Source organism: Ictidomys tridecemlineatus, chromosome 12, assembly GCF_052094955.1.
Source record: "Ictidomys tridecemlineatus isolate mIctTri1 chromosome 12, mIctTri1.hap1, whole genome shotgun sequence".
Classification (NCBI taxonomy): domain Eukaryota; kingdom Metazoa; phylum Chordata; class Mammalia; order Rodentia; family Sciuridae; genus Ictidomys; species Ictidomys tridecemlineatus.
In genome coordinates this window covers 30,871,483-30,883,854 of record NC_135488.1, presented here as the reverse complement: position 1 = coordinate 30,883,854, position 12,372 = coordinate 30,871,483, and the positions used below count along the sequence as shown (strand labels likewise).

General features: G+C 53.8%; 1 protein-coding gene across 1 annotated transcript; it reads right to left on the bottom strand.

Annotated features, from left to right (window-relative positions):
* Positions 1 to 1,230: 1,230 nt before the first annotated feature.
* Il1b (interleukin 1 beta) lies at positions 1,231 to 7,432 on the bottom strand. The gene is made up of 7 exons (XM_078028280.1): positions 7,234 to 7,432; positions 6,655 to 6,716; positions 6,131 to 6,179; positions 4,464 to 4,659; positions 3,857 to 4,021; positions 2,749 to 2,879; positions 1,231 to 2,001 (listed from the first exon to the last, which is right to left on the bottom strand). The coding sequence occupies exons 2-7, from the start codon at positions 6,699 to 6,701 to the stop codon at positions 1,795 to 1,797; spliced, it is 795 nt and encodes a 264-aa protein (XP_077884406.1). The 5' UTR covers positions 6,702 to 6,716; positions 7,234 to 7,432; the 3' UTR covers positions 1,231 to 1,794.
* Between the last annotated feature and the right edge of the window lie 4,940 nt (positions 7,433 to 12,372).

Below are 12,372 nucleotides of genomic sequence, written 5' to 3'. Positions count from 1 at the left end.
TTAATGTTGAGCCCCTCTCCCTTTGCTGAGGATCTGCGGGTGGCTCCTGAGTTGGGAACGCCCGTTACTGTCCTTGGCCTACTATCTTGTTGATTTCTGTTCCTGAGGGGGCCCGTGGATGTTCTGTAAATCGTCCCTTGTCTGGGATTTCAGTCACAAGTATTTTTCCCCGGATTTGTTTCAGGCTTTGACTTTTCTTTTGGTGGCTTCTGTGATCCCGAGTCAGTGTCCTGCGTCACTGGCTGTCGTACCCCACACTGTGGCTCATGCTGGCCCCTCACCTGCGGGGGCCCTTTAACTTCCTAGCAGAGAGCTTGTGCTTGTCCCATTGGGCGGGACTGGCATGCCACCCTCCTCCATGCCTGGTCCCCTACCAGGTCTGGGGACTCCTTCCTGACTGCTCTTTTCAAATCCTGCCCCGCCTCTGCTTCGGGTCACCTGAAGGTGCCCTCTGCCTCTGCCACCTGCCCTTGCTTTTCTCTGTCCCTCAGGCCCTAGGGCTGAGTGTCTCATGCACAGATGGATAGACGAGTCCTTGCAGCTGTGACCTGCCGGTAATGTTTAGTGACTCCCTTTCCAGAGGACTCTTGTGCCCCCAACAGCCTCGTGTTGGACAGCAGGAGGAAAGGGGGTGGACGAGAGGCTGGCTTTTGTGTCCAGGGCTGTACTAGGGTCTCAGCAGCACTCAGCAATGAGGAGTTGTCGAAGTCTGGCTGGGCACAAATCAAGAGCCACTCAAGCAGGAACAAACTTTATTTCCGAACTCCACCAGCACACTCCACACACGCTCCCCAGGAACCTCCCGAACGCCACCCACGCGGCTCCTCCAGGAACCACCACACACCAACGGGAACACCCCCCCAACTCTCCCGGAACACCACCGGGCTGCGCGCACACTCACTCTTGGACCCCCCCCCCCCCAGAACTCAACGGGAACTCCAAAGTAGCAGGCGCCCAGGGCGGACAGTAAAGGTCTAATATACAATTGAATCCACAGCCTGTTTCAATCCAGCATCATCCAGGCACAGCAATTATAGACAGCTTAACTTAATATCATCCTCTTAATGGCGCCTCTCAACCATTACTTCTGGCAAAATGCCAGGGGCCATTCTGATTCGGCTGTGGCTCTCAGTAAGGAGTGGCTTCCAGACCCCTGGCGAGGACTCTGATGGCCCCGTTTATCTTTACTTTTCTGTGTCAGATCTAAGAAAAGTCAACAACCAGGGAGAATATTTTTTTTCAGTGAAATTTATTTCAGAACCATTGAATCAGTGTGATTATACTTTCTCACCCATAAATATTCCCCGCCACATAGTCTGAGCACACCTATTTTCAGCCCCAAGGGGAGGACTAGCTGCAGCCAGGCCTGATCACAGCCATTCCACAAGCACTGAGGAGGAGGCTCCGTCCCGGTCACTGCCGCCGCCGGTCCCCTTGAATGAAATAGATCCACCCATCAATAAATACATAAATAAGTGGGTAAGCTGATGCTCATCAGAAGCTGGGAGCAGAGGAGAGGTTTTCTTGGAACAGAATGTGGCCTGATCCCATTGGGCTGGCGTTGAGGACGCAGGAGAGGAGGGTGGCCAGGTCAGCAGAGGTTCTGAAATGGCCCCTGGGAGGAGAGAGCCATCTCCTGGCTGGTGGCAAGAGAGCTCTGCGAATATGTCCCCACCTGGGGACACAGGTAGGTGTCGGTCCAGCCTTCAGCCATGCTCAGAGCCCTCCTGCCCTCCTCTGCCGGCCCTCTGCCTGCAGGCTACGTTCGCTGCCGCGGGCCGCCGGTGAGGCTCCTTAGGACACGAATTCCATGGTGAAGTCTGTTATATCCTGGCCGCTGTTGTTCCCCAGGAAGACGGGCAGGTGCTCCGCCTGGGAGGTGCTGATGTACCAGTTGGGGAACTGAGCAGACTCAAACTCCACCTTGTCTTTGACCTCTATCTTGTTGAACACGAACCTCGGCTCCATCCTCTTCTTGGGGTAACTTTTGGGGTCTACACTCTGCAGCAAAATAGAAACAAGCCTCTTGGTGAGGGATGGGTCAGAGACACTGTGGGAGAGGTGACCCCCGGACGGGACCGGATGGGACACTCAATGAGCAGGTACAGGACGTGGAGCCACACTCCTGAGTTGTCTTTGAGATCCCAGCTTTCTGTGTAGACACTGAAGGAGCCTTTCGCCTTCCCTGAATTCTTAGGATCATTGCTGGGGAACATCATGGAGGTGTGGATTTTTTTTTTAAAAGTAAAACTTAGGTCAAAGCTTCTAGGAGTATGTAGTTTCTAGGTACTTTTGCAGTTATTTATTTATTAGAAATGACATCAATTGGAAATGAAGCTTTTGCTGGAAAAGCTGCAGGTGTGGGTGTGGGGGGTGATCTTGGAAGTGGAGATTGATGACAGGTCCCTTCAGTTGATGAGTTCCCCCAAAGTGTCATCCCGGAAATGGAGAGACCCTCCTGGTGTATAATGTGCCTAGTCTTAACAGGGTCTGGTCTGTTGGCACGGTAATAATGGCTGGGCATGAGGCCGGCAGTGAGCGACCAGGTTTAATTTTCTGCCGGGGTAGTGATGTTTGCATGCGTTAAAAATCACGTTGAATTTATTTGACATTTATGTAAAGTTGTCAAGTAGCCCAGCTCCCAGTTTTTTAGGGGCTGGGGGTGGGAGGCAGGTGGTGTCCTGGGAAGCAGGGGGCGGCCACGGCTGCCCCCGGGGTGCTGAAGGGCCTCCCCTGGTCTTGACTCACCTCCAGCTGCAGGGTGGGCTTGTCCCCCTTCATCACGCAGGTCAGGTACAGGTTCTTCCCCTTGATGCCCAAGGCCACGGGTGTCTTGCTGTCATTCCCTTCTCCCAGCACAAAGCTCATGGAGAACACCACTGGGGACAAGGGCGGGGTCTCTGGTCAGGCCACGCCGTGCAGGATGGGCCCAAGCACTGCCCGCCAAACCCGGGACCCACACAAGTTAGCTCTCCCTGTGGGAACCGCTGGCCTGCACAACAGCAGGGTCGGGGGCTGGTTCCGGGATTCCCCAGAGAGGCCCAACAGGTTCACGAAGCCTCTTGAAATGGGGACTAAGGGGGACCTTGAAATGGACACTAAGGTCTAAATGCTGAAGGACGGCAGGAAGTGATCTTGTCACTGGCTGCTGTGTGCCCATCCTCAAGAGTAGAACAATCTGATCACTACAGAGGGACAGGGAAGGCAGTGGTGGACACCTATCATCCCAGCAGCTCAGGAGGCTGAGGCAAGAGGATCATGAGTTCAAAGGCCAGCCTCAGCAACTTAGTGAGGCCCTAAGCAACTCAGCGGGACTCTGTCTCTAAATAAAATATAAAAAGGGCTGGGGATGTGGCTCAGGGGTTAAGTGCCCCTGGGTTCATTTCCTGGTACCACACTCACACAAAAAAGAGGCCAGGAGAGATAATGCTCCCTGGCTGGTAAATTTCCCTATCAGGACCCGTGTGGTGGGGGTGGGAGGGAAGCGGGGGGGGGGGGGGCGCAGGGCAGCGCCAGGCCCCGGAAGGGCGGCCTGTCTCCCTGATATTCCAGCTTCAGTCTCCACAGCAGGAAAGGGAACCCGCAGCCATTAGTGCCTGTCCATCAAATGACCCTGCACCATGGGAGCGTTGGCACTGCACCCTCCCGTGGGGCTTGGGGACAGTGGTCCTGAGACTGCTGGAACAGGCTGGTCACCCTCCCGCCAGCAAACGCGCAGGTTGATGCTGTCCAGCTGGCCTCGTGGCTGGGCCCAGGGTCAGTGTCGTGGTGGCTGTCCCTTCCCAGTTCTGTTGCTCTGGGGAGCCCTGGCAAGCGGCCTGCAGGCCCGAGGGGACGCCAGGGTGCCCCCAGCTACCTTGTTGCCTTAGATTCGGTCCATTGAGGTGCAGAGCTTTGAGCTCACACGGGTCGGACAGCACCAGGCTCTTCTGCTGGACGTCACGCAGCCGGCAGTTCAGCACCGGGACGGCCGCGTCATACTCGTATCCGTCGTCATCCCAGGGGTCACAGAAGATGGGCTCTGGAATCAGGAGACAAAGGTCGTCAAGGCAGAGCCAGCGGGGGGGGGGGGGACGTGGGCAGCAGGGCTGGGCTCCTCAGAGGACACAGGCACATGGCCTCAACCTCCAGCTGTGACCCAGGAGGGAGGAAGTGTGGAGTGGGGTGTCAAGGACGCTGGCTCTGGCACCAGAGCCGTGGCTCAGGGCCACTGTCCCTCACTGAGGACTAGTGATGGGACACTTGTGTGAAATGTCATTACTCAGGTCACAGCACGAGCCCGGCCGAGGGGTGGGCTTCAGGCTCACCGCGCTCTGGGAGGTGAGCCGCAAGGTGGGTTCACACCACGGTCTCTGGCTTGGTTTCTGGGCTTGTTTTCTACCTTTAAAGGCTTGAGCTGGGGAGGGGACTTGGGGGCTGAGTGAGGGGCTGAGAAGAGCCCGAGGGAGGATCTCAGTCAGTACCTTCTTCAAAGATGAGGGAAAGGCAGGTGTGCAGGTCCTCGCCCCGGGGGGCCTGTGCGCCCGGAAGGATCCGCAGCTTCTCCACGGCCACGACCAGTGACACCACCTGCTGCAAGCTCTTATTGAGGTGCAGCTGGGAGATCTGCAGCTGGATGCCCTCAGCCACGGAGCCGAGGTAAAGGTCCTGCCAGTTGCACTGTGGGGAGACCGAGGCAATGAGCAGGTTAAGATGGTCATGCTGGAGGACTCTGCATGGACCTCAGAGAGCAGGACGGGGCCTCAGAGATTACCAAGCTTCTACTGCCAGTTGCCAGGTCTGTGAAGCCTGGAGAGGCTTTCCCAAGGACACCCAGCAGGAAGAATGTGGGCCTCCTGACATCCTACATGCTATTCTCTTAAAATAGAGGCCAATTCGACGTCACCTCTCCGCTACACGTCCCCCCTCGCCATACACCCTCTCACCCTTCCTATCTCTTCCCTAATGCTCTAACACTGCCATTAAAATTTTTGGAACCATAACGATCATGACTTTTTCTGTTGATCTTGGCTCACTCAACGAGTTCTGGATTTTTCTACACAGATCCTTCTTCTCAGGCTTTCTGCCAACACTGTAAGAAGGGTGGCTATTTGTGGAGTCTGTGACCACTTCCCTGCTGCCTTCAGGCCTGGCTGGAGTTGCCCTGAGGCTTGGTGTGGTTCTGGAGCTTGAAGGACAGGGACAGAGACCCAACAGCACAGAGGAGAGCCGAGCTGGGCAGCGAGAAGTTCCGGGATTATGAGGCTGGGGGAAGCTGGCCTGAACTGGGGGGAGAGACGGCTGCGCCACCTGGGAAACTTATCAGGCTCCACACAACTGGGAAGAGACAGCTGGACCTTGGTGTGAGCCTGAAGAAGGCCCCTTTGCTGGGGTGAACTTAGCTCCCAGCTGAAGACACCCATACCTCAGGGCTCCAGGATGCCAGGGTGGCAGAGAAGATCTGTTTGCAGATGAGGACCACAGCGGGAGGGTGTCTGGTCCAAGATCAAACAGCAATTCTAACAAAAATTGGGAGCTTTGACTCCCAGCCCATCTTTTTTTTGATACCGTCTATGTCTTCCTGACCTAAGTTCCATCCCAGGGAGGAAAAAGGGGCAGGCATGGGTTAGTTCCCAAGGCCACCCTCTCTGGGTGGCAGAGTTTAAATCAAGTGATTAAAGTAGACTGGACCCATCTCCTGAGAGGAGGACCAAGCCAGGCATGGTGGCACACACCCGTATTCCCTGCAACTTGGGAGGCTGAGGCAGGAGGATGGCAGATTTGAGGCCAGTCTTAGCAATTTAGTGAGGCTCCGTCTCCAAGTAAAAAATAAAAAGGGGTGGGGATGTGGCTCAGTAGTAAAGCACCTTTGGATTCAATCCTCTCTGCCAAAAAAAAAAAAAAAATGAATAATAATAAACAAAAGGCGGACCAGATCTCCTTGAAGACTTGGCTGTCTTCCTTGTGTGAAGCAGCTGCCCAGCGATGCAAGGCCTTATGGGGAGACTGTGGGATAGTGGGGTGCAGCCGGTGTCTATCTTACTGGAAGAGGCAAAAGTCAGCCCATTGCAAAACACCTGGGGGGTGAGGCAGCCCAGAGCCCGTTTCTTTGAGCCCTTCCACACACCAGGAACAAGGCCCAGAGTCTCACCTTCATGTGTTTGGGGCCGTCCACCTCAAAGAACAGGTCGTTCTCGTCACTGCAATAAAGATAGACATGGCTCAGGGATGTCTTTCCTTTTGTGCACACAAGCCTTGCACTAATAAAATTGTGAACAGCCTGTTCCTCAAGGCTGCCTGGAGACTTCTGGAGAGTTCCATGGCGATGTGCAGGGGACAGTCTAGAGGGCAGGTTCTGGGCCATGCTGCTAGGCATCCCGAGAACGCCTGATTGGGTCCCGAGACCTAAACTCTGGCCCAGAAGAGTCAGCTAAAATCAGAGCCCCTTCCACACAAGCCAAACTTGCAAAGGGCCCCTGGCATGTCCACTGGGAATGTGGGAAGCCCCTGCAGCAGCAAGGGTGGCTGGCGTCAGAGTCCCAAGGCTGGATTGGGGTGGGTTAGCTTGTCTGCCACCTAACGAGGAGATTTGGGGACACATCTGGTCTCTAAGCATAGACAACCTTCACTCACGAGAGGGGAGCCCTGTTCAGAGTACTCGGTGTCCGCACTCACCTGTGGTAAGCCATCATCTCACTGGCCAGTTCGGGTACTGCTGCCATGGCTGCCTTTGAGACCTGTGAGAAGAGCAGGCAATGAGTGGTCACTGCAGGGCCGGTCCCCCCAGGGCCACTTTTATGTGCGTTTCCCTCAGCATCCAGTACAGCCAGGCCTGCAAAGGAATGCCCTTGGAAAGAGCCATCCTGGGGTCTAGAGGAAAGCACTTGCTGAATCAAATCCAAACCAGGAATATATTGTTAGGAGACCGGGTGCACGGTCCCTCCCTTGACCTCTCAGATGTGAGCTGCTGGGTAAGCAGAAGGCAGTCCCAAAACAGCTACTTTACAGTAGAGCTAGCTTTTTTTTTTTTGCAAAAAGCCCAATCTTCAGGCAGAGAGGAGGATAGTGAGGGAATGTAGGAGAGGAGGAGGAGGAGGAGGAGGAGGAGGAGGAGAGAGAGAGAGAGAGAGAGGAGAGAGACAGAGACAGATAGAGAGACAGAGACAGAGACAGACAGAGACAGAGAGATAGAGAGAGAGACAGACAGAGAGACCCCCCTTAGGTTCTAAGCGTTAGCCGGACTTGAGGCCATACCTGAACAACAAAGACTGGTAGGAGAGAATCCCAGATCCGCCTGCTGCGCTGTGGAGCACAAAGAACTCTGTTCTGTGCTGGTTGATTTCTCCCGCACTGTTTTATAGCCCTTCAAAAGCAGAAGTGAAGAGCTGAGAAATTTTCCCTCTGGTTAAAGGATTTCACAACCTAGTCAAAGGCATGGGGTGGGGGGAAGAGGATTGGCTGGAGCTTTTCGGGGAAAGGGGCTGGTATGCCGAAATTATCCCTGATCTGTGGCAGTGCCAGGGATAGCAAGCTATGACACATTTCACAAATGGGTCATCATGCAAATCAGCACCGTTCTCCTTATGACCCCGGTGCCTATGATGTCAATACCAAAATACTGGATTTTCCTGGGTTAGAAGAGTGTGCTGATTTAGGGTCTTTGGAACAACGTGCAGGACATGCAGATGAATGTGCACAAATAACCCCCCCCCCCACTTCCTTGTACTTAGGTTGGGAACCTTTCCCCTTGGGAATGGTTGGATGGTATAATGAAGGGGCACTGGCTCTCCCTGTCGGGCTCGAAGGTGCTGCTCTCTACTCAGACACTCTCCATCAGTTCTGAGGGTCCCTGGGGGGACCCTGGCCTCCCTTGAATGGAGCAGGGGACATACAGTGTTCAGGGGTGCAGGCTCCTGAGCAGGTCAGGTGACCCCAGAGACAAACTCCTGCCACCCCGAGATGCCAGGTGCTGGTACCCCAGCAATTTCATATCGAAAACACATCAGTGCTGGGTGATCAATGGAATGACCCCATATTATGTTCTATTGGGAAAGGGGTTTATTGAATCAATCAAGTGTCCAGGATCACAGACTTTTTAAAATGTAGAAGAGATGTTCTCTGCCTAAAATAACTTTTTAATGAGCTCTTGTTTCCATGAGAATATCCAGAAGAGACTGTGCTATACCTCTTGTGAACACCAAGCATTACCAGACTGTTGAACCCGACAGCAGCGTGCCTGTCGCAGGGTACTGCCCCGGGGCAGCTCTTCGTTGGTGGAATGAATGAGGACCCAGGTTTGAAATGGTGCTTGGAGTCTGGGACACTGATGTTAGAGCATCATTACAGCCTCAAAAGTGGAACCTTGTCACCACGGTTCCCAGGAAGCTGTGAGATCTTTTAGAGCCGGTGAATGCCTGGCACGGGAATGGGCACAGTCAGGATTTGCTGCCTGAAGGGTGAGCAGAAACTTCACAGTGTTTTCATTCAAATAAGCGTGTGCCTACTATGTGCAGGACACTGTGCCAACCCTGCCTTATCCAAGGGAGTCAGCCCCTGACGGACAGGTGAGCATACTGGAAGCACAAGGCTCTACTGTGGGGTGAGGGTGGCTTGCTTACTTAGCAGCCTTCTGATTCCTGGTTGGATCCCAGTACCTTGATATCAGGAAGGCAGACAGGAGATTCCCACCTTTGGAAATTCATGAGTTCTGTTGGAAATCTAAAAGCCATCTGCTGCGTCCGGGTCTTGTGAGTTTGGAAAACGATATGCACTTCCCAACAGTGAACCCTGATAAAATTTGGTGTCTTGTCCTGTGGACACCCTAGGATTCCTGCCTGGTTGGCCCGGGTGACTCCTGTCTTGCCCCAGTATCTCCCTGTAAATGAACCACTGTTCTCCAGATCCAATTGGAGGGCCGGTGACTTCTCTGGCCATCAAAGCCTGCTGATCTGGTGGTGGTGTGGGCTGCCCTGACAGAGAACAGAGATGCCCTTGCTCTGCTCATTCAGGGCAAGCAAGGAGGAAGAGGGCCAGTGACAGGAAGGCAGGCCTGTAAGGTGCCCGAGCATCTGCTCTGAGTTGGTCCCTTCCTCCTGGGGCCTGGGGTGCCGGTTGGGAAGCTTCAGCTCCTTATGCTTCCACCACCTTCTATTGCAACATTCCAGAAGCTCCGACCCTGCCGGCTGGAAGGAGCCTTAATGGCTGTCCAGTGGGATCTGGGGGCAGTGTGGGGGTCAGATTGCTATCTGAGCATGGGCAGCAGGTGCAGAAACCAAGGCCAAGAGCTGTGAAGTGATTTGTCCAACGTCACAATGAGGTTGAAGCTGTGCCTGATTCTTTCTGCTCCAGGGAAATTTTGGAGCCCTGGGGTAACATCCTTTGATGTCACCGTCTCCATGGTTCTGCCACGTCTCATCCTGGCCCTGTGGTCGGGACCCCAAACCTTCTCCTTCCATGCCCATCTCAGGAAGTGAAATCTCTTGCCATGTCATGTAGGCCGCTTGCACAACCCTGTATCAAAGCTCGTCTCTCCAAGGAGGCAGCTCAGGTCACACTTCCTTCCGGTCCCCAGTGAGTACAGAACATCTCACTATAGAACAGGAGGGGAAGTGGAGAGTCCCACGGATGTCGGTGACAACGCGAACCCCAGGACGTGGAACGAGCAGAAGTGGGAGCTGGCAAAGCCAGTCATGGGGGGACATTCCAGTTTTGGGGGAAATTTTCAGCCCTTGAGTCACTCGACCGCTTCTCAGCTCAAGTCCCCCTCTCCCTGGGCAGGCTGGTCCTCCAAGACAGGAGGTGTGGCGCTGCCTCATGCCATCTTAGGTCTGAGCCTGGGCTTCCCAGCCTGTCATGGAGGTCGGTCACCCCAATGGTTTGCTACCATTTTAAAGAAGAAGACAAGCAAAACAGTCATGGCTTCATTCTTATGTTGTCCCTGTGCCTGGAGGGACGTCAGCTTCTCTGTCCCCTTGCTCAGAACGGAGCTGAGTGATGGCTGCTGCACCGTTTCTCTGCCCATCTCATTCTTTTTGTTTTTTTTTCGGTACCAGGGATTGAACCCAGGGGTGCTTAACCCCTGAGCCACATCCCCAGCCCTTTAATGTTTTATTTTGAGGCAGGGTCTCACTAAGTTGCCTAGGGTGTCACTAAGTTGATGAGGCTGGCTTTGAACTTGCAACCCTCCTGCCTCGGCCTCCATTGCTGCTGAGATGACAGGCGAGCACCGCAGCACCTGGCCACCCATCTCTTTCTTGAGGATGACTTCCTGACGCTGTTCTCAGGAGCCTGCCGTTCCCTTGCACCGTTCCCGAGGGCCCCCTCTGGCACCGAGGGTTTGGACGAGGCCCTGTGTACCCACACCTATTTCTCTCTGGACACTTCTGTTTCTTTCAGTTTATGGAATTATTCGGGATGGGTTTATATTGTGAGACCATCACCTCCAGAGGGCCTGTCCCCCTCTGGGACCCAAGAACTCAGAAAGGGACAGGTGAAGTCCAAGTGCTCCACCCTCCTCCCTGGCCTAGAACAGGCCTTGGCCCTGCTTAGGTGTGAGGTCTCAGTGGCTCTTCTCATCTGGTGGGAGGGGGGTTGTCCCTCCTCTGAGAGGCCATTTGGATCTAGCAGAAAAGTCCCCAGGGCTTTCCTATAGGACATCTTCTCTAACATAGGACGGGTGTGAAGAGCTGATGAAGAACAGGAGGCTCTGGTACCACATTTCCCAGGGGTCTGGAAACATGTCCTACGAAGGGCCAGACTGTCTGTGTTGTAGCTGCCACTGATTGGAAGAGCTGTCACAGGACTCTCTTTGTCTTGCTGGTCACAGACGCAGGCCCCTGTCTGACACTATGGTATTCTGCCACTTTCCTTGGACTCATGTTTAGAAACAAAACTTTTTAAGAAGTTTCCCTCTATCAAGTACTTTTTTTTCCCTCTTATCATCCTAATTGGTCTTCACAGCAACCTGAAGATAGATAGGACGGGCCCATTTTGCCTCCCAGGACACTGAGGCTGAGGGCAGTAATCCTCTACGACCACACAGATGCTAAATGCCAGGACCAGGACGCAAACATGGGCGCGTTGAACCCAGACCAGGGCCTTCTCTCTCCCTTTCCGTTGTTCTGAACACCTGCTGCCCACAGTCTCCTGCCCACACAGAGCCACCCCTGGATTTTCTCAGTGGCTCACGTAGGTCTAAACAGTCCTGGCTGGGCACGTGCCCAGGGCCCAGCGACTGCCCTTCACCTCGATCTCCGCTCCGCTCCGCCTGGGACAGGTGCGCTGTGTGAATTCACCTCTTTCTCCTTCTCCCAGGCACTGACCACCAGTGCGTGGACATTTCCAAATCAGAGTTCCGAGTTGTCTTTCTTCCCGTTTTTGACTTGCTTCCTCATTCCGTGCTACTCTCTTGCCTGGAACTGGCGGCCTGTTGTTAGGTTTTCTCTGTTATTTTGTTTTTCCTCCAAAACTTGTTAGAGTACGGCCCAAAACAGAACCAACCAACCCAAAACCCCAAACCAACAACAAAACGACTTTTAGGGTTTCTATCCTTGGAGTCATGTGCTTTCTTTTTTTCTTTCTTTACTGACACTTAATAGACTTCTCTCTTCCAATCCGTGGTGAAGTACTTCTCTCCTGGAAGGTGTGTTGTGTCTGGATGTGACTCCCTGGTGGTGAAGCACTGAGGGCCGTCTGGCCCCTTTTTTCCCACGACCTCATGGATTCCCTTCTTAGCCTTTCCTCCTTGCCGGCTAGAACTGAGCTTTCTCTCTTCTGGGAGAGGAGGTTCTCTGAAAAACCTCTTAGGGTTTGTGGCGTGCGCTGGTCAAGTCTAGGACACAGACTCTCTGTAGCTAAGCTCCCCTAATCGCTGGGCAAAGTGGAATGGGGGGGGATCCTACTGGGACAGGTGTCCAGGCTTCGGGGAAAAACAAGCCTCAGTCTGCAGATAGCTATTCCAGAAAAAGCACCAGCCTCCGACTTTGGCTCTGATCTTTTGTTAGGGGTTTAGGAAATCTGCCAACACGTCATAGAAATCTGTGAGACGGTCACACAGGGAATAGCTTTCAAAATAAGGTTTCACCTGGACACCTGGGCAGCGTGATAGTTCCCAAGAGAACTGCCAAAGTCAGTGGTGATTAGAAAACAGCCTTCTTCGCTTTCTGCTAATCCATACGTTCACCTTCAAAGGTTCCAATGATATGGAAGTGTGTAAGGTAAAAAGTGGAAGTCCTCTGTACCCGACCTGGCTTCCCCTTTCACTGGATGAGAACTTGACCAGTCACTGTCGTCCTGGACACAGCCCCCTGAGGCTCACGAATGGTCTCTTTCTAGTGCTTCCTGGATGCCTGGGTCTTGTGTATTTCTTTCTATCCCTGCTGCTAGGGATGGTGT